The sequence below is a fragment of the Heptranchias perlo genome, chromosome 38 (assembly GCF_035084215.1).
Source record: "Heptranchias perlo isolate sHepPer1 chromosome 38, sHepPer1.hap1, whole genome shotgun sequence".
NCBI lineage: Eukaryota > Metazoa > Chordata > Chondrichthyes > Hexanchiformes > Hexanchidae > Heptranchias > Heptranchias perlo.
In genome coordinates this window covers 17,877,168-17,898,003 of record NC_090362.1, presented here as the reverse complement: position 1 = coordinate 17,898,003, position 20,836 = coordinate 17,877,168, and the positions used below count along the sequence as shown (strand labels likewise).

General features: G+C 41.3%; 1 protein-coding gene across 1 annotated transcript; it reads right to left on the bottom strand.

Annotated features, from left to right (window-relative positions):
* Positions 1-1,505: 1,505 nt before the first annotated feature.
* LOC137304831 (cytochrome c oxidase subunit 5A, mitochondrial-like) lies at positions 1,506-15,810 on the bottom strand. The gene is made up of 5 exons (XM_067973572.1): positions 15,610-15,810; positions 8,599-8,715; positions 6,405-6,526; positions 3,852-3,976; positions 1,506-1,646 (listed from the first exon to the last, which is right to left on the bottom strand). The coding sequence occupies exons 1-4, from the start codon at positions 15,710-15,712 to the stop codon at positions 3,863-3,865; spliced, it is 456 nt and encodes a 151-aa protein (XP_067829673.1). The 5' UTR covers positions 15,713-15,810; the 3' UTR covers positions 1,506-1,646; positions 3,852-3,862.
* Positions 15,811-20,836: the final 5,026 nt, after the last annotated feature.

Below are 20,836 nucleotides of genomic sequence, written 5' to 3'. Positions count from 1 at the left end.
AAACTGACATAAAATTGGTCAATTGAGATTGAAACAGAATTGTAAATTTGGTCTTCTGCTCAGATGCAAATTTCCATTGCAGCAACCATTTTAAACTCAAATGGGAATTTTCTCTCCTCCTTGAGGATACAAGTTTTTAATTGTGCGTGTGGCGCAATCATTTGAGTTGTCCACATTACATGTCGGGTAATAGCTAGGAGTGTACAGGGGAGTAACATCGCATGGTTCTGACATGCTTGTTCAAACAATTCATCTTCACACAAATCCTGTGATACATCATCTTTAACCATTTCTGGAAATGGTTCTATATTATGCAAACACTCCATAAAAATCACAGGTAGAATTAAGCATCAACTTCAAAAATTAAATAAAAAAGAAAATGAAACACAAAATGCACCATGTAGTTTAACTTGCAATTAAGTGATTTAACGCAAGAAAACACTTCGTATTTGACTCTTCATTCCACTGAGTTTCAAAATAAATTCAATGAGTTTGAGCTAAGTGAGGTATCTGCAATTTTCAACCATGTCAAGACCAAATTACAAACTGGTTTCATTACCATATTTTCTCATTCCCCTCCCAATCTCAAACGTTTCTCCTTGGCTGGAGTTGAGATTCTAGGTTTCAGAAGCTTTTATCAGTTGAAGAAAAAAAGAGACACCTTTGCAGGGCACTGTGTCTTGTAACCTCACTGAACTGAAAACTGGTCAAAGAGGTTTGACTGATGTTTTCTGAACCAAAGACCCATAATAATGTTCAACTTTTGAAAGGCAAGGCTACAAGAAACTAGATAATTTCTGTCCTCCAGCTCGATAAAGTGGCCAATGTTCCTCATGTCAGAATGGCCTCAAGCCTAATTTATTGAAAAATAATTTTTAAACTAGATTGGGAGCCTACTCTATTGGTAAACAGTATAGCCAATGCAATAAATTGTAGAACACTTACTTTAATTTGATTATGTGGAAAATGCAACTTTGAAAGCTGCTTTGTGTGTCCATATCACAAGTTGATCACTTTAATTTCCTCAATGAATGCAATTCCAGTCAAAGTTCTTTATTCAAGAGCAAGCAGTGCTATAATGGGCAGAATTTTGAGTTACGAAAAGCTCAGTGCTGAGGTTTCAAAGGAAACCATCAGCTACAAGTGCATGTAACCTTAGTTTGAGACAGAAGACAGAAGTTAATTAGGACACTGCAGCTAAATATTTACTTATTTGGGAATTAAAGCCCATAGAAAAATAGCTGGAAAATATTCCTACTTTTGTTTTGGAATAGAGTCTAAGCATTTTATTGAACGGCAATGGCCTCTCAGCAGTATCTAATTACAGTAAAGCAACACCTGACATCTGAGCAGTATCACTAATTAGTGTCTGTGTTAGCATGAACACTGAAAACTTAAAATGGCTGGCCCTTGGAGACTAAAATTACCTGGGTGCTGGCGGTAATCCAAACGTTAATTCGGAACCATTACATTCACACACAAATCTGTTCAATAACAGTTAGCAGTAAGTGTTTCATTCCATTCTTTATTGAATTGAGTTCACAGGTAGACATAATACATACGGCAGAAAAGACTTAAATGTCCAATAAAGTAATATTTTATGCTGTATCATGTACAATCACATCGGACGAAGGTCAGAAAACCATCTGGAAGAAAAATATTGCACAATGTTAGATTCATTCCATTAACTTTGTTTTCCCTCAAATACTGAACATAATTCAACTCAACAAAAGTAGGAAATCACTGCCATCTTAAAAGGGTGGGGTGAGAAGACATCAAGGACATTGTCTTTCAAGAGCTCTGCATCATGCCCACATACAACAACTTGCATTATATAGTGCCTTTAAGGTCCCAAGGCGTTTCACAGGAGTGTTATCAGACAAAATTTGACACCGAGCCACAAAGGAGATACAAGGACAGGAGCTTGGTCAAAGAGGTAGGTTTTAATGAGTGTCTTAAAGGAGGAGAGGTTTAGGGAGGGAATTCCAGTGCTTCGCAGCTGAAGGCATGGCTGCCAATACATACATACATACATAGAATGAAGAACATACCCACAACAGATATTCAAATGTCTTTCTTCACTTGTTGAACTTCACATACAAACGAGAGTACAAGTAGTACAGAATGTGGAGGTAGGATTCTGAGGGCCTAAACTTGCAAATGGGCTCAGAGCATTGCAACTGCAAAACACTTAAACTTTTGAGCAGACATATCAAAATAAAGTTAATTTCCAGTGGCATGCAAGAAGCTTCAAATATATACACTGCAAGTATCAAAGAGCAAAACTTTGCAGATTACATCATGAAGTTATCAAGAGTATGCAAAATAAAATCCACTTTCCCTGGTGAAGCTTGGTGTAAGATGACCCTTTCTATTAACCAGTTCTGTAACCTTGGCTTGGCACTGGGTTTACTTAAGCTCTATTCTTATAGGATATATCTATTTGTGCATTAGATAACACTGAGTGGATACAAAGATGCATAGATACAAAATATAGTTCAGATAGAGGAACCATTGAAAGAAACAGACATGCAAATTTACAGATTTGGCACCATGACTTCCTACAGCCAAGTGTCTGCATGCTGAAGATTAGGCAGGTCTGCTACAATGCTCACTAATTCTACACGTAGAAACAAGTAATAGAAGGGCAACTGTTGTTTTACTTTGAAGCTCATTCATTCGTTCAGAACAAGATTCAAACTTCAGAGGAGAGTTAGCTGGTGAGCAAACAGTGTAGTTTTCTAAGTGGCTTTCATAAACCTGGACACTATAGGTCACCATTCCCTGCCACAGATGGGCAATAAGCTAAAATGGCTGCCACATGAACTCAAAGAACTGAGTGAAAAATAGATGAAGCAGCATCTATAAATAGTACAGGGTTGCTGAATCACACGCCACTGGGACAATTATGGCCTTGACACCAATAAAAAACAAGTCAGTAAGATAGCAAGGGTATCATCTGCCTGGATTTTGAGAATGATTTTAGCTACAAGATATAAAGCACTATGTGAAGAGTCTGCAGCTAGACCCAATGTATCCCATTTCTATCCAAAGCAATATTCTCTACTTGTGCAAGGGAGGAGTTACAAGGTTCTGTTGCATAGTGTACTTGCTTTCAGAGTTTTCCTGAAAAAGGAATCTCCAGGAATTGACTTTGTAGGTCAAATGGAAAACCAGAGATTGTGCTTTCTTTTGAAAAGATGCACACTTGCAAAGCCAAATGTTTTAGACTAAGTCAAAAGTATCACCAACACACAATTGCCACTAGACTTATTCAAAAGTTTAAGGCCCAAAAATAGTTTGGTGACTCACGCTATTGCTAAAGCTATTGCTTTCCATATGGTGAAGACAATAACTGCCCAGGGCAACAATGATGCAAAGCTCTTAAAAAGGGTAGGTCAGCTCCATTCTCCAGCCTTCAAGACAGAACTTTCTATTTGAACATAAGTGCAACAAATGACAAATCAATGTTAGATCACATTACTAAAGCCAACATTGTCTTTTTCAGGAGACACCATTTAAAAACATGCAAGCAACAAATGAAGCTGTATAGTGAAGTTTCGGCCTCATTGATGGTCATCACCTTTTCTAGGTGAAACTTCAAATTCATCTAATTAACAATTCCACAATTAACATGTATTTACACTTCACATTTTTTTTCTTTCAATAACTTGAGATATAGTAGCTTCCATTCAGTTTTCTGGTGGCCAATCCACTATATGATTCTATTCTTAAGACTGGTCATATAAATATAGGATATAGGCTTTACAAATCTCTAGAAACCATCTTAGAATTAGCTGACAAATTAAACTGATCAGATAAATAAGAAATCAATGCTGTGGTAAACTCACCAAGTATAACGTTATAATTTGTCTAGACCGAGGTCCTCCGGAGTTGGAATTCCCAGTTCAGTCAACGTAGGCCTGAGTTCTTGAATAACATAAGGGTAGATGTCTTTGTGAGGGCCAGCTTTGTCCTGCAAAGTGCAATGAGTCACATTTATACACAACTACATAATAAATTTTGTTTGACGAAGCCCGACACCTGCAAGATGGTGCTCAGCTTATATACTGTTAAATCAGTTTTCTTTAGCCTGGCAGCAGACTCAAGCACAGGAAAAGCAGCTTACATCAACCTAACCAGCAATTCACTGGCTTGAGCAGAGGAGGTACAAGTTATTCCAAATTCGCCCTCACTTCAAAGTCACCCCAAAGAAGGCAGAAAATAAAATCAAACAGCTTTAAATGATTTTATTTAAATCAAACATGTATCCTCATTTTTCTCCTCTCCTGAAGAAACGACATTTATGTGGTATGTCATTAACTGTCGATTAATAGCACAAACAATCTACGGGATACACATTGAGCAATACCTTCCAGAACCCTTTTGAGAAACTGCACTGTGATGCTCTCAAATGAGAAGATAAACAGCCCAAAGCAAATCCATTATTGAAATATCATCCACTCTCTACAGCATTAATAGTCTGCCTTAGGTTCTTTAATAACAGCAATTTATAAATTTCTCACTACTAAAAAAAGGAACACAAAGGATGTGAAAGGCAAATATCTACTTAACCTTTATTGTTAAAGTATAAGCAGTTCATGCAATTCTGCACTAAAACTTATACAAACTGCAATGAAATCACAGGTGAAGCATTTATATAGTACCTCATCACACCCTCAGGATGTCCCCAAGCACTTCAAAACCAATGGATTACTTTTGAAGTGCAGTCACAGTTATGTGAACAAGCAGTCAATTTGTTCACAACAGCAAATTAATAAATGAGCCATTAGTCTATTTTTGCTGATGGTGTGCAAGGAAATAATGTTGGTCAGGACACTGGGAGAACTCCTACTCTTCAAATATTGATGTGGGACCTTTTACATCCATCCAAGCAGCAGGAGTCCAGGTTTATACTTTTTTTCTAATTTGTTCTTGGGATGTGACAATCATGGTACTGCAGTATTTATTGCCCTGAGGGCATTAAGAATCAATCACAGTGTAGAATTGGAGTCACATGGTAGGCCAAGCCAGGTAGGCAGTTTCTCTTCCCTGGAGAATATTAGTGAACCTGGTGGGTCTTTACAATAATTCAGTAGCTTGAATGGTTATTTTCTGGTGGTAGCTCACAAATTATCAGATTTATTGAGTTCAATTTCATATATGGTTACATAGAAACAAAGGAACAGGAATAAGTCATTCAGTCCCTCAAGCCTGTTCCGCCATTCAATTAGATCATAGTTGAACTGTACCTCAACTCTATTGCTTCGGTGGCATGGGAGCACTGGAGGGCGTGGATGAGTTTTGGAAGCACTAGGACGACTGCAGCAGGGTATGGGAGCAGTGGGGGAGGGGGGAAAATATGAGTGGGACAAGCACAGCAATAGGTATTTTGCGAGGGGGGTGGGGGGGGGGGGGGGGGGGGGGAGAAGAGCCTGGTGCGGAGAGATGTGGCGATAAGGAACAAGGAAGGAATGGGAATTGGAGCAGGAGTGAGAAGGCATGGGGGCTGGAGTGACAAAGGACAGCTGATGGGAGAGAGCAAAAGAACATGAGTGAAGCGAGAATCATTTTCACCCTCCCTGAAGGCTTACAAAAGTAAATGCCTTCTCTTGCAGTGAACCGAAAGGTCCTATATTATTTAAACAGCAAACATCGCTGGTGTTAAGCGCTTCTTGACGTTTAAGAAATGGGGTTGCAAACTAACAAGAGGAACCCAACATTTCCAGCAGCGATGGCTTTGGACTGTAACTTTTCTTTCTGCCGAGACAGGGCATCCCTATTAGGTATTAACACGCCAGCTGGGGAATCTCGTATTATTTCTCAGGCATGGCCGAGGCACTGACTGCGGAGAAAGTCCAGTGGAGGCAAGAGATGGCAACTGGTTTTAGGGACAACCAGGAGAGATGAAAAGCTGAGAAGACCTCAGGTGGAAAGCACAGCACTATCTACCTTGGAGATGGGAGCTGGGAGGGCTCAAAGGCACATGCAGATGGGTACAGTAGTCATGATAGAAATAGGTGTAACAAGAAAGTGTAACAGAAATCTAACACGATGTATGTATATTGTCTTTAATGCAGTAAATTGTCCCAAGGCACTTAGGGACTTACAGGAAGTATGTGCATAGTACGCTAGGCTTTTAATATATTATAGATAATTAAATGGGGTGACTACAGTGCATGTTTGAAGAGGATTCAAACAGAAAGAAAAGCAAATGCTGCACTTCTATAGCTGCCAATCTAACAGCCATAAAACCGTACAATTCCAGTAGGTAAGCAGAGCCCTGCTTTCAACCCTCATGGGACACTAATGTCACTTGAAAACTACACCTGCTTTTCCTTTCAAATTTCCAAGTTTACAAAACAGACAAGAATGCTGGAAACGGACATTTCAATTCAACTGACCTTCACTGCTTCTAGGATGCGGATTGCACTAGCTAGATCGTTTAATCTACGGCATGCTCTCAGGGCTGCATCAAGAATTTTGGGTTCAGGTACCAGGTCGTATCCAATGAGGGTGTTCATTCCTGTCAAATAAAACAGACATGTACAACAGCAGTCCATCAGTGCAGACAGTACAAATTGGTTGATTTTTCAAAGCAATGTCAAAAGCATCAAGTGCAGAATGTAAATGTACAGGATGAAAAATTTTGCAAACAAGCCGTGGAGGAAAAATACTGTAGTGACTAAGGAGGAGGAAAAACCTAGTGCAGAATAGCATTAAGATTGAAAAGAGCAGAAGAGATCAAATAGCAATTAGATGATTCCAAGCTTGTTTTAAAAGCTTGTGGACTAAACAGCAAAAAGTGTTAACCTAAAATAAGTACAAAAAAAATAATTTTGGCCTGATAATCGGCAAATGACACATTAAGTACTAAAATAAACTTTTAGTTTGTATTAAAAAGTGATAAACATGCAGTTAAGATCAAAAAAATTTATAAAACAGTCAAAGAAAATTATCAAATTTGTGAGAACAGCACTGAAATATATATTTGATAAAAGGCCATCTTTTAGCATGAAGTTATAGTTTAGTCCATAATGGAAGTAGCTAACTTCTTGGCTTTCATCTACTTGTTTAGTGCATTATTTTTTAATTTAACAGGTCAACATACTTCAAAGGCTGAATGAATTTTAGGAACATCTCCACGTTACAAATGTAACATGGCATTAGGGGTATTGCATAACTCCAAAGTCCTAGTCCAGAACTTGACATATTTTGGGTTAACCAGCAGTAAGTGCATCAATAAATCACAATGTATATAAAATATTTTACAATAACTGCTTACATTTGTACAGCATCTTTAATATAGAAAAATGTTCCAAAGCACTTCAGAGGTGTAAGGAAAAACCGATGCAGAACAAAAAGGAGGAAAGGTAAAATTAGGAGGGGTGGCCAAATGCTTGGTCAAAGGAGGGCCCTAAAGGAGAAGGTGGAAACAGGGGGATTTAGGGAGGGAATTCAAGAGCAGGAAGCCGAGGCAGCTGAAGGCACAATCAACAATGGAGCAGGAGGAGGATGTACAAGACGTTGGGAGTCAAAGGATCAGAGAGTTTGGGATGCGGAAGACTTGTAGGAGGTTACAGAGATAAGAAGGGGCAAGTCATGGAGAGATTTAAACACAACGGTTAGAATTTTAAATTTGATGTGTTGTGGGGATCAGGAGTATGTTATGTTAGTAAAGACAGGGGTTAATGGGCGAGCAGGACTTGGTTTGGGATCAAAAAATAAAAACACACCAGCATGGCACAATTAAGGGCAAGGGAAAATTGAGGGAACTCTCATTGTGATGGGACCTCTGTACAATGGTTTACAGAAGTAGATACATATTGAAGATTGCTGTGCACCAGCAAATAAAAAATAGCATTTAGGAAAAAAGGTCATCAATCCAACCTAGGCTTAGAGGCACTCATTGGCACACCCTGAAAAGTCAAGTCCTTACAGTGAAGCAATTAAAAAGAAAATCTAGGTCCTCTTAGGCACCAACTTTAGCTAATCTTGCAGGTTTACATTGGGGTTGCTGCTAGCTGTGCAAACCCTACGGTAAGCAGCTTTTAAAATTCTCTCCCTCCCCTTCTTCTTTACCTGAAGACACCAAAGATCTAGCATTCCTTTGGTTAGTCATGCAAGTGGCCTTTCTTCATGAGAGAAATCAGACTGCAAGTGTCAGCAGGCTATTTAACTACAGCCAAATCATATTGCCCAGTATCCACCCAAATGGAATGCCAATAGGTTAACTTTATTGCAATCAGGAGCAGGATCACAATAATCTGAAATTAATTCATTCAAAGATCTGGGATCTCACAGGTCTGTAAGCCTCACAATGACACTATGAAGCAGACCAGCCCAGAGCTATTGGGGGAGTTTATTTTCACATGACCAATTAGTAATGTGGGATCAGGTTTAAAATGTTTTTATATTACTGCAATGCATAAGCAACAATTCACGTTTTTCCTCATTACAATTCACCTTTCAACCTGTAGGCTACAATGAGGAAGGTTCTCCTAAAATTTATGGCAGACATGACCCATGAAGTCGAAACATTCTCCCTTAATAGCTGTTACATCAACTATTCATCCCCTAAATGGATTTACTTTGTACCTTTTCTGAGCTCCCAGGCATCAATATCAGGCTTGTTGAAGTACGTCACCCAACGAGCATCAAACTCCTCATCAGTTTCGTGTTTGCCATGTGAATACCAGCGTGAAGCAAGGGCGGCTGACAAAGAGAGGACATATTAAATTCTGAAAACCGTACATCTAACTAATGTTACAAATTCTCTTTTAGCCTCCAAAAAATCAATACCAATTATACACACATCTTCTGGGGGAAAGGCAACATGTAATGTATCTCTCTACTCCCTCACTTCTCAACATGTAAAGCACATTAATCTTTCAGAATTAACTCATCCTATTATTATAACGCAAGCTAGTCACAATTTTTCCAAAATAAAGATCTCACGCTTGATTAGGCAACAGCCACTTACAAGAACATTTTAATCTGAACAAAAATTAGCATCCAAAATCGTGGCAAAGCATTCTCATTAGAGATGTAACTCAATTCTCATAATATTTACCTGTGTTGAGAAATGCATTCCCACCCTATTTCCATTCCCAGTTTTGTTCTGTTTCAGAAGCTGAGCCATGACTGCCCCCCCACAAATACCATCGATCAAATCAGCACCAGGCACAGTTACAGTGGAACTAGATGAGCACGGAGTCAGAATTGAGATTGGTAGATTTAGTCATCAAGTGGCTGAGAAAACACTTGCCACACTGGAAGCAGAACTCCTACTGGCCAATCATATTAAAGCCAGCATCAATTGCAGAATAACCCCAAGTCCAAAAATTCATAATCTCGATAGGAGACTTCCTCAAGGAAAGCAGAAGTTAATACATTAACTCTATGTGGTAATAAATAGAAGCTTCATGGAAGGTTACTAACTTTGATATACTAGAAACAGTTGGAATCTTTTCCTGACTTTGAAGTAAACTTGCCAGGTTTAAAATGTAGCTACTGTCAATGCTGATCAATAATTTTCTGCCTCAGGCACAGATCATCACCAAAATGTTCAAAGAAAACGCATGCACCTATTTGATAATTCTCTAGCCAGCTCAGGAATATTAGTAGAAACAGGTTCCTAATTTCTGGTTGCATAGTGCAAAATATTACAGTTTTGTGTTCAAAAGTAATAGTAAAATCATACCTCCATACAAGGAACAATGCAGTTTCAAAAAAAATGAATAATTTTGGCCAAATTCTATTTAAGTGATCAAAAATAGTTTCACTTCCTGACTGAACAGGATTCGTAATAATCACCTATTCAAGACAGATGTGTTCAATAAAATCAAAAATTTTACATTTGGAAATCAGTCAACCTTGCATTCCTACTGTCATTTGATAAAAACCATCAACTGCAAAGTGTGCATTTCAGCCTCTCTCATGTACTGCTCTACATGAATCATGACCATAAGACAGGTGTTTTCTGTGCTCTTCCACCCACAGTAACTGCCTTGGTGCTGCTTGCCTCAGCAGGATCAGATAAACACATCATAATATGGAAAACAAGGACCAAGAAAGTAAAGCAACAGACACATGGGACACCATGGAGCTTCTAATTTTACTCACATTACAGTAAGGAGGGGGAAGAAAATAAATAATGAGTAGTAATGTCTGCTAACTATTGATTAGTGTGGTGGGCAACATCAGCTGCAGGACGTGCTTTTCTCAGCAGTCAGAAATGTAGGAAAAAAAACAATAGCGTGCTGTTAAAAAGATGAACCAGGAAATGAAAACGTTAAATACAAGTCAAAACATGGACAGGTAACAGTAAACCAGAATAATGCTCACTTGAATGGAAAGGAGGAAATTATGCAGACAGAAACCAATGGAAGGAGAGGTGGGAAGGGGGAGAAAGACAGTGTGATTTTGTTTTAAAAATTCCAGAAACGGCTATAACAATAATAAGCTATTTCTGTTCATTCGCTTATCTGTATCCAAGTTATATAGTTTCAACATCCTACACAGGAGTAAAGCCTCTATATTCTGGCTAACAATGCAGCTTTTATCCGATAAAGTGGCCAGCAAGTATGTAGGCAAGTCTGAAAAGAATCCAAAAAAAAAAGTGCCATTGTGAAAATAATGATATAGCTGCCAGGCAATACTAGGCTTTCAAGAGTGGAAACAGTAGACATTTGAACAATAGGATTTTCCAAACTCTACCTAAACATTTTTTTAAAAACTAAAATATTGTTTGGAGATGCAGCTATTGGAGTTGCCTTACCATAAGCAGCATGGAATTAGTTTCATTTTGACTGCTGCATTGCATAAGCAGAGCAACCATAAAGTAATCTTGGCCTGTTTTTAACCAGAAGGTACATATGTGGTAATATTAGAGGGAACTGTTAATTATTGTCAGAGCCAAGCCTATAAGCAGTTTCCCAGAACTGAACACCAACACTCCGTTTCCTCAAAGCACAATTGAACACAAAAACAAATATCTGAAGGATTCATCACCCAAGATCAGTTGGTTCAAAGCTTCAAAACCATCTGGCCAATTCAAAAGACCATGTAGGAATGAATTCTTTGTCAGCCAATGTTTTGCAGTGTGTTGTGACACTGGAAGACTCTATGCATTTCAAGTCTGGTATAAGCAAATACAAAAATTACAACCAACATTTCCCAACCAGTGCACAATATAGTGCTGTTTTTTGTGCCCATCAAGATGAGTGTTGTCAATACTGGCAAATTGAACATCTCCCACTTATTGTACCCAGTTACAGTATCAAGAGCAGCCTTAATATTTTATGGATTTTTGATCCTGTTTCAGAAGAGTGACCTCTGTGCATCACTCCACTTTTTACACTGCATTGGATAGGTGATCCAATAGTGCTGCATAGCTCTCTGCAGTAACAGTAGAACCAGAGTTAAAATGCACAGTACCAGCACCCAATATTTACTTGAATTAAACCAGTTACCATAAGCAGACGGGCACATTTGTTGACTTTCAGTTTCATGGATGTACAATGTCATTCCTTTACTACCAGCTGATTTATACTACTGAGAGCAGCTGACAAGAGCAAGAACTGCAGGTCTGCAATCAGCTTCACTCCAGTAGCAATACTTAAGAGTTCTTAGGTCAGGTGCAGCAAAGATCAGCTATAGGGGAAAGCTCCTGCTACCCTGTCCAATATGTTTAAACCATCTTAGAACACCAGTGACATTTCCCACGAGTAAGACTAGAATTTTAGAACTAATTATAGCTGTTTTATAAGCAGCTTTGTGCTCTGGAGTCAGACCACCAGAAATAAAAACAGAAAACACTGGAGAAACTCAGCAAGTCAGGGTGTTTCTCTGGAGAAAGAAACGGAGTTAATGTTTCAGGTCAAAAACCTTTCATCAGAACTGGAAGATGTTAAAAGAGTTAAAAGTTTTTAAACAAGTACAGAACCAGGGAAAGCTGGAGTGGTGGGGGGGGGGGGGGGGGGGGGGAGAAGGGAGGAGAGGAGAGGACAAAAGGGAAGGTCTGTGATAGGGTAGAGGGCACGAGTGATTAAATGACAAAAGGGATAATGGTACAAGGAAAGGAGGGTGGTAATCGGACAGGTTAAAAACCAAAAGATTGATCAAGAGTAGCTGTAAATGAGAGCAGCAGAACCATTACCAGCAGTAGCTGTCTGAAAAATGGAAGCAGTGGTTATGATCTGAAGTTATTGAAATCAATGTTGAATCCAATGTTGGTTGTAAAGTGCCTAAACGAAATATAAGGTGCTGTTCCTTGAGCTTCATTGGTACAGTGTAAGAGGTCAGAGTAGGAGTGCGAAGAGGAATTAAAATGGCAAACGACTGGCAGATCAGGGTCATACTCACACTTGCCGACAAAGCAAAGCGATCACCCAGTCTGCATTTGGTCTCCCCAATGTAGAAGAGACCACATTGTGTGCAGCGGATACAGTATACTAAATTGAAAGACATGATGTGGAGATGCCGGTGATGGACTGGGGTGTACAAATGTAAGGAATCTTACAACACCAGGTTATAGTCCAACAGTTTTATTTGAAAATCACAAATCTTCCAACACCTGCTCTCCTCCCCACGGCACCTTCCTGTGCGAGTGCAGAAGATGTGACACCTGCCGCTTCATTTCCCTTCCCACCGTCCAGGGAGACTGTTTCTCTGTCTGAACACTATTCAATACATTTGATGGCCTTGATAACGGGCAGTTGGAAAGATTATCTGTAATCACCAGGCATTGTTCTGTGACTATATATGCGGTAATTTTCAAGGAACCCGACACTCACCTGACGAAGGAGAAAGCCTCCGAAAGCTTGTGATTTTCAAATAAAACTGTTGGACTATAACCTGGTGTTGTAAGATTCCTTAAAATTGAAAGATGTATAAGTAAACCACAGTTTCACCTGGAAAGTGTGTTTGGGGCCCTGGATGGTGGGAAGGGAAGTGAAGGGGCAGGTGTCACATCTCCTGCACTCGCACAGGAAGGTGCCGTGGGGAGGAAAGCGGGTGTTGGAAGAGTGGACCAGGGTGCCACGGAGAGAACGGTCCCTTCAGAATGCTGAAAGGGGAGGGGAAGATGTGTTTGGTGGTGGGGTCGTGCTGGAGTGATGGAAATGGTGGAGGATGATACGTTGAATGTGGAGGCTGGTGGGGTGGAAGTTGAGGACGAGGGGGACCCTATCATGGTTCTGGGAGGGAAGGGAAGGGGCGAGGGCATAAGTGCGGGAAATAGGACAGACATGGTCGAGGGCCCTGTCAACTACAGTGGAGGGGAATCCTCGGTTGAGGAAAAAGGAAGACATATCAGAAGCACTGGTGCAAAAGGTAGTATCGTCAGAACAGATGCGACAGAGACGGAGAAACTAGGAGACGGGAATATAGTCCTTACAGGAAACGGGGTGGGAGGAAGTGTAATCAAGGTAGCTGTGGGAGGCAGTGAGCATCTTCCAGTTCTGATGAAAGGTCTTCGACCTGAAACATTAACTCTGTTTCTTTCTCCACAGATGCTGCCTGACTTGCTGAGCTTCTCTAGCATTTTCTGTTTTTATTTCAGATTTCCAGCATCCACAGTATTTTGCTTCAGACCACCAGGAACTGGGTTAGATCTCCAAAATAATTTTACTTGGAATGTTTACAACCTCAATGTTCACAGCCAGTAATTCAGGAGTAAATTCAAATCCATTTCCTAAAGATGAAAGAACAATGTGCTAAACCACTTTCAAAATGCAATTAAATATATTCAAAATATAAAAATTCAACACTTTGCATATATTTCATTCAATTGAACAATCCAAAAGTTATGCAAGAACATAAGAATAGGAATAGGAGTAGGCCATACAGCCCCTCGAGCCTGCATCGCCATTCATTAAGATCATGACTGATCTACCTCAACTCCACTTTCTCACCCTATCCCTTGATGTCCAAGTATTCATCGATCTCAGCCTTGAATATACTCAATAACTCAGCATCCACAGCCCTCTGGGGTAGAGAATTCCAAAGATTCACAACCCTCAATGAAGAAATTCCTCATCTCTCTCCTAAATGGCCGACCCCTTATCTTGAGACTATGCCCCTTATTACTAGACTCCCCCGCCAGGGGAAACAGCCTCAGCATCTACTATGTCAAGCCATCTAATAATTTTATATGTTTCAAGATCACCTCTCATTCTTCTAAACTCCAGAGAATATAAGCCCATTCCACTCAATCTCTCCTCACAGGACAACCCGCTCATCCCAGGAATCAATCTGGTGAACCTTCCTTGCGCCCCTTCTTGTAGCTTTCTCCCTTACTCAAGAGGGGCAGGCAGACAAACCCTCTAGTCACTTGGTAATCAGCTGCTGAGAAGCACACAAGTGGACCAAGTATATCCTTCCTTAGGTAAGGAGACCAAAACTATAAACAGTACTCCAGATGTGGTCTCACCAAAGCCCTATATAACTGCAGTAAGACTTCTTCACTCATACTCCAACACCCTTACAATAAAGGCTAATGTACCATTTGCTTTCCTAATTGCTTGCTGTCCTGCATGTTAACTTTCTGTGATTCACGTACAAGGACACCCAAATCCATCTGACTACCAACATTTCTTAGTCTTGCACCTTTTAAAAAAGTATGTTCTTGATAGATTGTAATTTGCATTCTATCTTGTAGCTTCCTCCCTTACTCAAGAGGGGCAGGCGGACAAACCCTCTAGTCACTTGGTAATCAGCTGCTGAGAAGCACACAAGGAGGACCAAGGTGAAGATGCCCTCAAATTTATCTGTGGGCCTTCACTCAGTCCTGGACACATTGGCAGTCCAGCTGAGTTCAAAAATCCACCAAGGTGGGGTACGTCCATTTTAAACCCACACCCCATTATTTTGTGTGGGGGGGGGGGGGCAACTAGTTTGCTTTTCAGTACACTGAATCGACAAAAATTAAATCCTATTTATTCAGTACCCGCAACATTGGTGAACAGGCCTTCCAAACCGGAAGTGTAGGATACACAAATGACCTTGAATTATTCTTTACTGCACATCCATTAATTCAACTGCTTTAAAACGCTGCAATTACCTTTTTTTTCCCACGGGAATGGGTTCCGACTAATTCACTTCCAACAGAAAACAAGAATGCAGCCTGTCCCTCGGAGGATAAATGCTGCACCTCGTGAACCGTTTTACCACAGCAGCTTACTCCGTTTCGGTTTGACGGGTGGGGGGTTTTTTTTTGCACCAACACCACGGCCTCTGCGGCTGCTATTTGGCCGGGGATGGATGATGGGGGGGGGGGGGGGGGGGAAGCTCGATGAATTTAAAAGCCGTGCCGCCTCCCCCTCCCCCTCACCCTCCTGACAAGAAGAGAATGTCACTAGGCCCAGAGCCTGACTCTCCTGCCGGGCGGGTCATTGCAAGGACACGAGGGGAGGAGGTGGGGGGGGGGCAAATGGCTCGGATTTAAAGCGTCGAAAGTAGGCGGGAGTGGGGGATGAAGAACAGGCCGCTTTCTGTCAAGGCCCGAGAGCTGCTGTTCCCCGAGTTCTCCCCCCACCACCACCACACACAAAATGCGGCTTTTTAAACGGGATCGCGGCGGGAAACCGAGTCTTCCATGTTACTCACCCGCTGGGTGTCCTCTAGCCGCCCCGGCCTGCGCTGCTGCCGCCGCCGCTCGCCTCCAGGCTGTGAGGCCGGTACTGCTGCACCTCAGCGCCGCTCGGAACATGACTGTGCGCCGCAGGTCCAAACGAAGGGGGGAAGGTGAAGGAACCGCACCGCGCGCCGACAACCGCCGCCAGAGAGAGAGAGAGAGAGGAGCTCGAGCGCTTGCGCAATTTCCCGCCTCGTCGGCACGTACACTGGCACCACAACACGCGGAGGGAGGGAATCACGCATGCGTATTACACGGTTGTGACGATTTGAGCGCCTTTTTTTTGCCAGTATTTAGAGCCCGGCCAGGTTCGCTACGCACCGCGCACGCGCAGTCGTTTACTTAGCCGCGCACACGCCGGCTGAGTAAACGGCCGGAGCCCCGCCCCCCGAACGCACCGGTTCGCGCATGCGCTGTTGACCTTAGACGTAGAACCCCGCCCCCCAATCCCCCCCGGTTCGCGCATGCGTTGTTGACCTTAGATTGAGATGCCGCCGCCGCCGCCATTAGGAAGCCAACTTGTGACTGGAAGGAGTTGCTGAGAAGAAGCCATAGAGGGGAGAGGGTTCGAGAGAGGGAGCCAGCCGTGTCTGGACGGGAGTTTTGAACCTCTTTTGCTGGAGCCGTGACGGCGGCCCGAAACGCAGCCGGGCCGGGTTTTCCCACTTGGGGGCGAATTAATATGGTGCATGCGTATTACAAGGTTGTGACGATTTGAGCGCCATTTGCCAGTACTCAGCGCCGACAGGTTTCATGCTGGCGAAAAAATAGGTCCATGAATCCATGCAGGTAAAGGAGAAATAGAAAACCTAGTAAATAGGAGTAGGAGTGGGCCATTCGGCCCTTCGAGCCTGCTCCACCATTCAATATGATCATGGCTGATCCTCTATCTCAATACCATATTCCCGCTCTCTCCCCATACCCCTAGATGCCTTTTGTGTCTAGAAATCTATCCAGCTCCTTCTTAGATATATTCAGTGACTTGGCCTCCACAGTCTTCTGTGGTAGAGAATTCCACAGGTTCACCACCCTCTGAGTGAAGACATTTCTCCTCATCTCGGTCCTAAATTTCCTACCCCGTATCCTGAGACTACGACCCCCTCGTTCTCCATAAGATTTGCAAAAATATTTGCAACACATTGCAAGGTATAACTGGATTGCTATTAGCCACATTAAACCTTTGTAAAGTTTAAAAACAATAGCATTATTACTTTGTCTGGCACACACCCAATTGCTGTTGAGTGATTACCCTGTTTTGTTATTATTGTCTAATTTAAATATTACAACCTTAATTATATATCAAATATAATTTATGAATTTGGTAAGAGGATTTGCAGCTTTTGATTCCATCTGGGGGTGTCTTTTAAACTTATCTAATTTACATATGTAAGTTACATTTCTTTCCTCTGGTGGGGAAATCCAGAACAGGGGGGCACAATCTTAAATTTGGAGCCAGGCCAGCACCTTTTCACACAAAAGGAGGTGGAAATCTGGAACTCTCTTCCCCCAAAAAGACTGTTGATGCTGGGTCAATTGAGATTTTCAAGACTGAGATCAATAGATTTTTGTTCGCTAAGGGTATCAAGGGCTATGGATCAATGGTAGGTAAATGGAGTTGATGTACAGATCAACCACGACTTAATTGAATGGCGGAACAGGCTTGAGGGGCTGAATGGCCTACTCCTGTCCCCATGTTCCTATGGCACTATCTGGCATCCTGCATCCAACTATGGCATACTTAACCTGCTTGATATTGACATTGAATGCCTCGCACCACGTCCCGTTCACCCATCACTCTTATGCTCGCTGACCTACATTGGTTCCCAGTCCACCGATGCCTCAAATTTAAAATTTTTAACCCTTGTGTTCAAATCCCTCCCTATCTCAGTAACCTCTTCCAGCTCTGCAATCCTCTGGAAAAATCTGCGTTCCTCCAATTCTGGCCTCTTGTGCATCTCTGACTTCCTTCGCTCCACCATTGGCGTGCCTACAGCCGTCTAGGCCCTAATCTCTGGAATTCCCTCTCTAAACCTCTCCGCCCCTCCACCACTCCTTCTTTGAGTCGCTCCTTAAAACCTACCTCTGTGACCCTAATGTCTCTTTCTTTGGCTCGGTGTCAATTTTTTTACTGATTATCCACGAGTGAAGCGCCTTGGGATGTTTTACTACGTTAAAGGTGCTGTAAAACTGCAAGTTGTTTTGTAAATAGAAAATGTTCCATTCCCTAGTACTAACATTCCTCACTTTAATGAGCACAAAATTCACAAAGATGTGCATGTGAGCTAAGTAAATGTGCAAGATGAATACTGGAAAGAGTCCCAAAAGATTATGCTGTTGTCATCACTTTGAACATCAAACTGTTGGTAAAACTGCCGATTTGCTTGATATTGAATGACATTAATTGAGGCTAGCAGGAACGTTCTGGAAGTGTTGCCATAACAGCTGACAACATCTGTAAGCAACATCTTCAATACCTGCTTTGCAAATATCGACACATACTGAATGTGAATGGAAATGTTGCAATGCCAATCAACACTTAAAATAACTGCACAGAAAGTGTATGCAAAATGTGTCATTAAATAATGGAAATAAAAATTAATATAGCACTTCCTTTGTAAGTACATCAGTAGCAATATTTAGAACAGTGAAATTACATATCTCTGCTAATGAGCGATTATACAATCTGACAACTCAAATATTTTGGGGTACAGTATGACGAACCGGATTCTTTTACCCTTAGTCTGGTTCAGCAATAACTGATGCGAATACACCTTTAAGTTCAACACAATTTGATTAGCTGCAGCTGACCTTATTCTACAGAATCGATTTCAACTCTTGACAGAGTCTGGTCAATCTCATAGAACAGGCAAAGTTACATAGGTAGATCGACACAGTTATACATTTTCAGAGTGGGGAGGGACATGATTAGCAAGGGGTTAAAACCAATCATAAGCTGAGTCTAGGCAAGCCATACTAACTGACATAATGACCGACCACTCACAGGTGATACCTGTTCATGTGTAGGTCAAAGGAAAGGGAGTCTCGCTTATCTCTGGCCTGGGATGTTTTTCGACCTTGTCCGAAATAAGGATCCATTCATTAGGCAGCTGCATAACAACACTCCCTATACCTCCCTTCACCAGAATTCAGCTCTATCATATCTCTTTGCTTGATTAATCACAAAGCATACTTATTCATAAAGAAAATTAATAACATAAACGGATGATCAAAGAAAAGCTCATTGTTCTAATTCTAGCTAGCAAAATGGGCTACTTATATTAACCCCTGGTTTACCACACTGCCATTTTGCTATGGAGGTATCTTACTGAACTACTGAAAGCTTACTACATATGCATTTTTATTAGAGGGGCACCTCGTAGGTATTCTCAAGTATATGAGTAATTTGACACATGACGTGTGGTAACCGTAACATGCTTGGGAGGAACAGATGACTGGACTGATGGTTCCCAAAGCTCTCCACCACTGGGGTTTTCCTCATGTTATGTCTGGGTCTGCTGTAGACCAATTGATAGAGATTAATCGCCATGATTAGTCAACAACTCCATTATCGTTGTGCCATGCGATGACCAAGATGGTAGAAGGCGAACTAGATGGACAGTGGTCTTTTCTCGTCCAGCAATTCCTAATTTCCTAACAAAGGTAGGGATGAGAGAATCTTCCCAGTGACTGTAGGGGTGAATTTCCTTGGAGCTTTTCCTGCTTCTTGGCCGCAACTTCGCTGGAAGTGCGTTAGCAGGGTTTCCACTGCACATCCACCAAAGCCATGGGGCCAGGTCTGAGGAAATTCGTGGTTTGTTTCACTTGAATGTTATTCAGTTCTGCTCCTAGGACATTACTGGTGCAGAATGGTTGTTGCATTTGCCCACATAAAAACAGCCACTGATTTCAAAAAAGAATTGTGTATAAGTGCTTTGAGACATTTTGAAGTGAAAGAAGCCATCTAAATGCAAGTATATTATGAAAAATTTTGCACAGGGCATACAGTTCCTTTTCACAAATCTTTCTTCCTGTTGTCATGATATTTGGTCACACTTTTGTGTCAACGTTTATCATTGGGAAATATAGACATCGCAATTTACATTCAGTTTTGCTCTGTCAACTGTCACAATGTAGTTGCAAGCTGTGCCCACTAGGTGACTATGTGGAGCAAGTTTCAAAAATCTCTCGCCCAACTCTGTTGCCATCTTGTATATAAAATACAACTTAAATTTATCAACTGACCATGGGCAATGCCACGGCAATTTACTAAAATATCCATTATACATTGAAAATGGTATGTGGTCGCAACATTCTAATGGTATTCTGCCTGTAGGTGGAACTGTCAGAGTAATGTTATGTGACTCATTAAGTAACTATCAATCAACTTATTAAAGAAAGAACTTGCATTTATGGAGCCTCCTTAACTATGTATCAGTCATTGATACTTTAAGGAACTGTATTCTGCCTTGCTGCAGACAGTGTAATTTACAGATAAAAAGAAAAGTCATAAATGCAGGGAATCTCAAATTCAAAGCAATTTGTTTTGGAGCTATTTGGATAATATAACACAGGGGGCACAAGCGAGCCAGTTTGCACAGACACAACATAAAGGGCCAAACAATGCACTGTTCCACGGTCCCTAAGTTGTATTTCTGCTTATATCCTGGCCTCCGACGGTACCCTTACAAAATCTAATATATTCTGAACTAAACTATTTTACTTATTAAATTGATGATCAGGAATATTTCTTAGGAAGATTATTTATTTCTGAATGCAAACATCAGCCTGAGATAATACACTGTGAGATCTAAAAGACAGACACAGCGATTTGGTACGATGTTATTTTAATGGAGGCATTAACCCATTTTCAATACACAGTTTAGCACCTCCATTAAAACAGCAAATGGAGGAGTGTGATATGAATGCAATATGCTATTGTACGATGACATCCCACAGCATTATTCCCGGGCCATAGAATCAACTCGGAGGCATCCAAATGGCAGCAATAAATCAGCAATACAATTGTGCAGTTTGACAGTATCCAAGGTGTTACTTTTGCTAAGAGTACAAGCAATTACAGCCTACTCCTCTTGATTCAAAGTCACAGTTTAAGTTACCTGATAATTCATTTTTTTGGACAGTATTCCCAGTTTGTTGTGTTACTTCCTTGTTGCCTAATTCAAATGATTGATTAATTCA

What these genes read in the sequence shown, in the direction of transcription:
- LOC137304831 (XM_067973572.1), bottom strand. Translation starts at nt 15,712, where the DNA reads ATGTTCCGAGCGGCGCTGAGGTGCAGCAGTACCGGCCTCACAGCCTGG. An exon ending in TGCCTGGGAGCTCAGAAAAG is followed by an intron (nt 6,527 to 8,598) that starts GTACAAAGTAAA and finishes TTTATTTGACAG; the next exon opens with GAATGAACACCCTCATTGGA. An exon ending in GCATCCTAGAAGCAGTGAAG is followed by an intron (nt 3,977 to 6,404) that starts GTCAGTTGAATT and finishes TGCACTTTGCAG; the next exon opens with GACAAAGCTGGCCCTCACAA.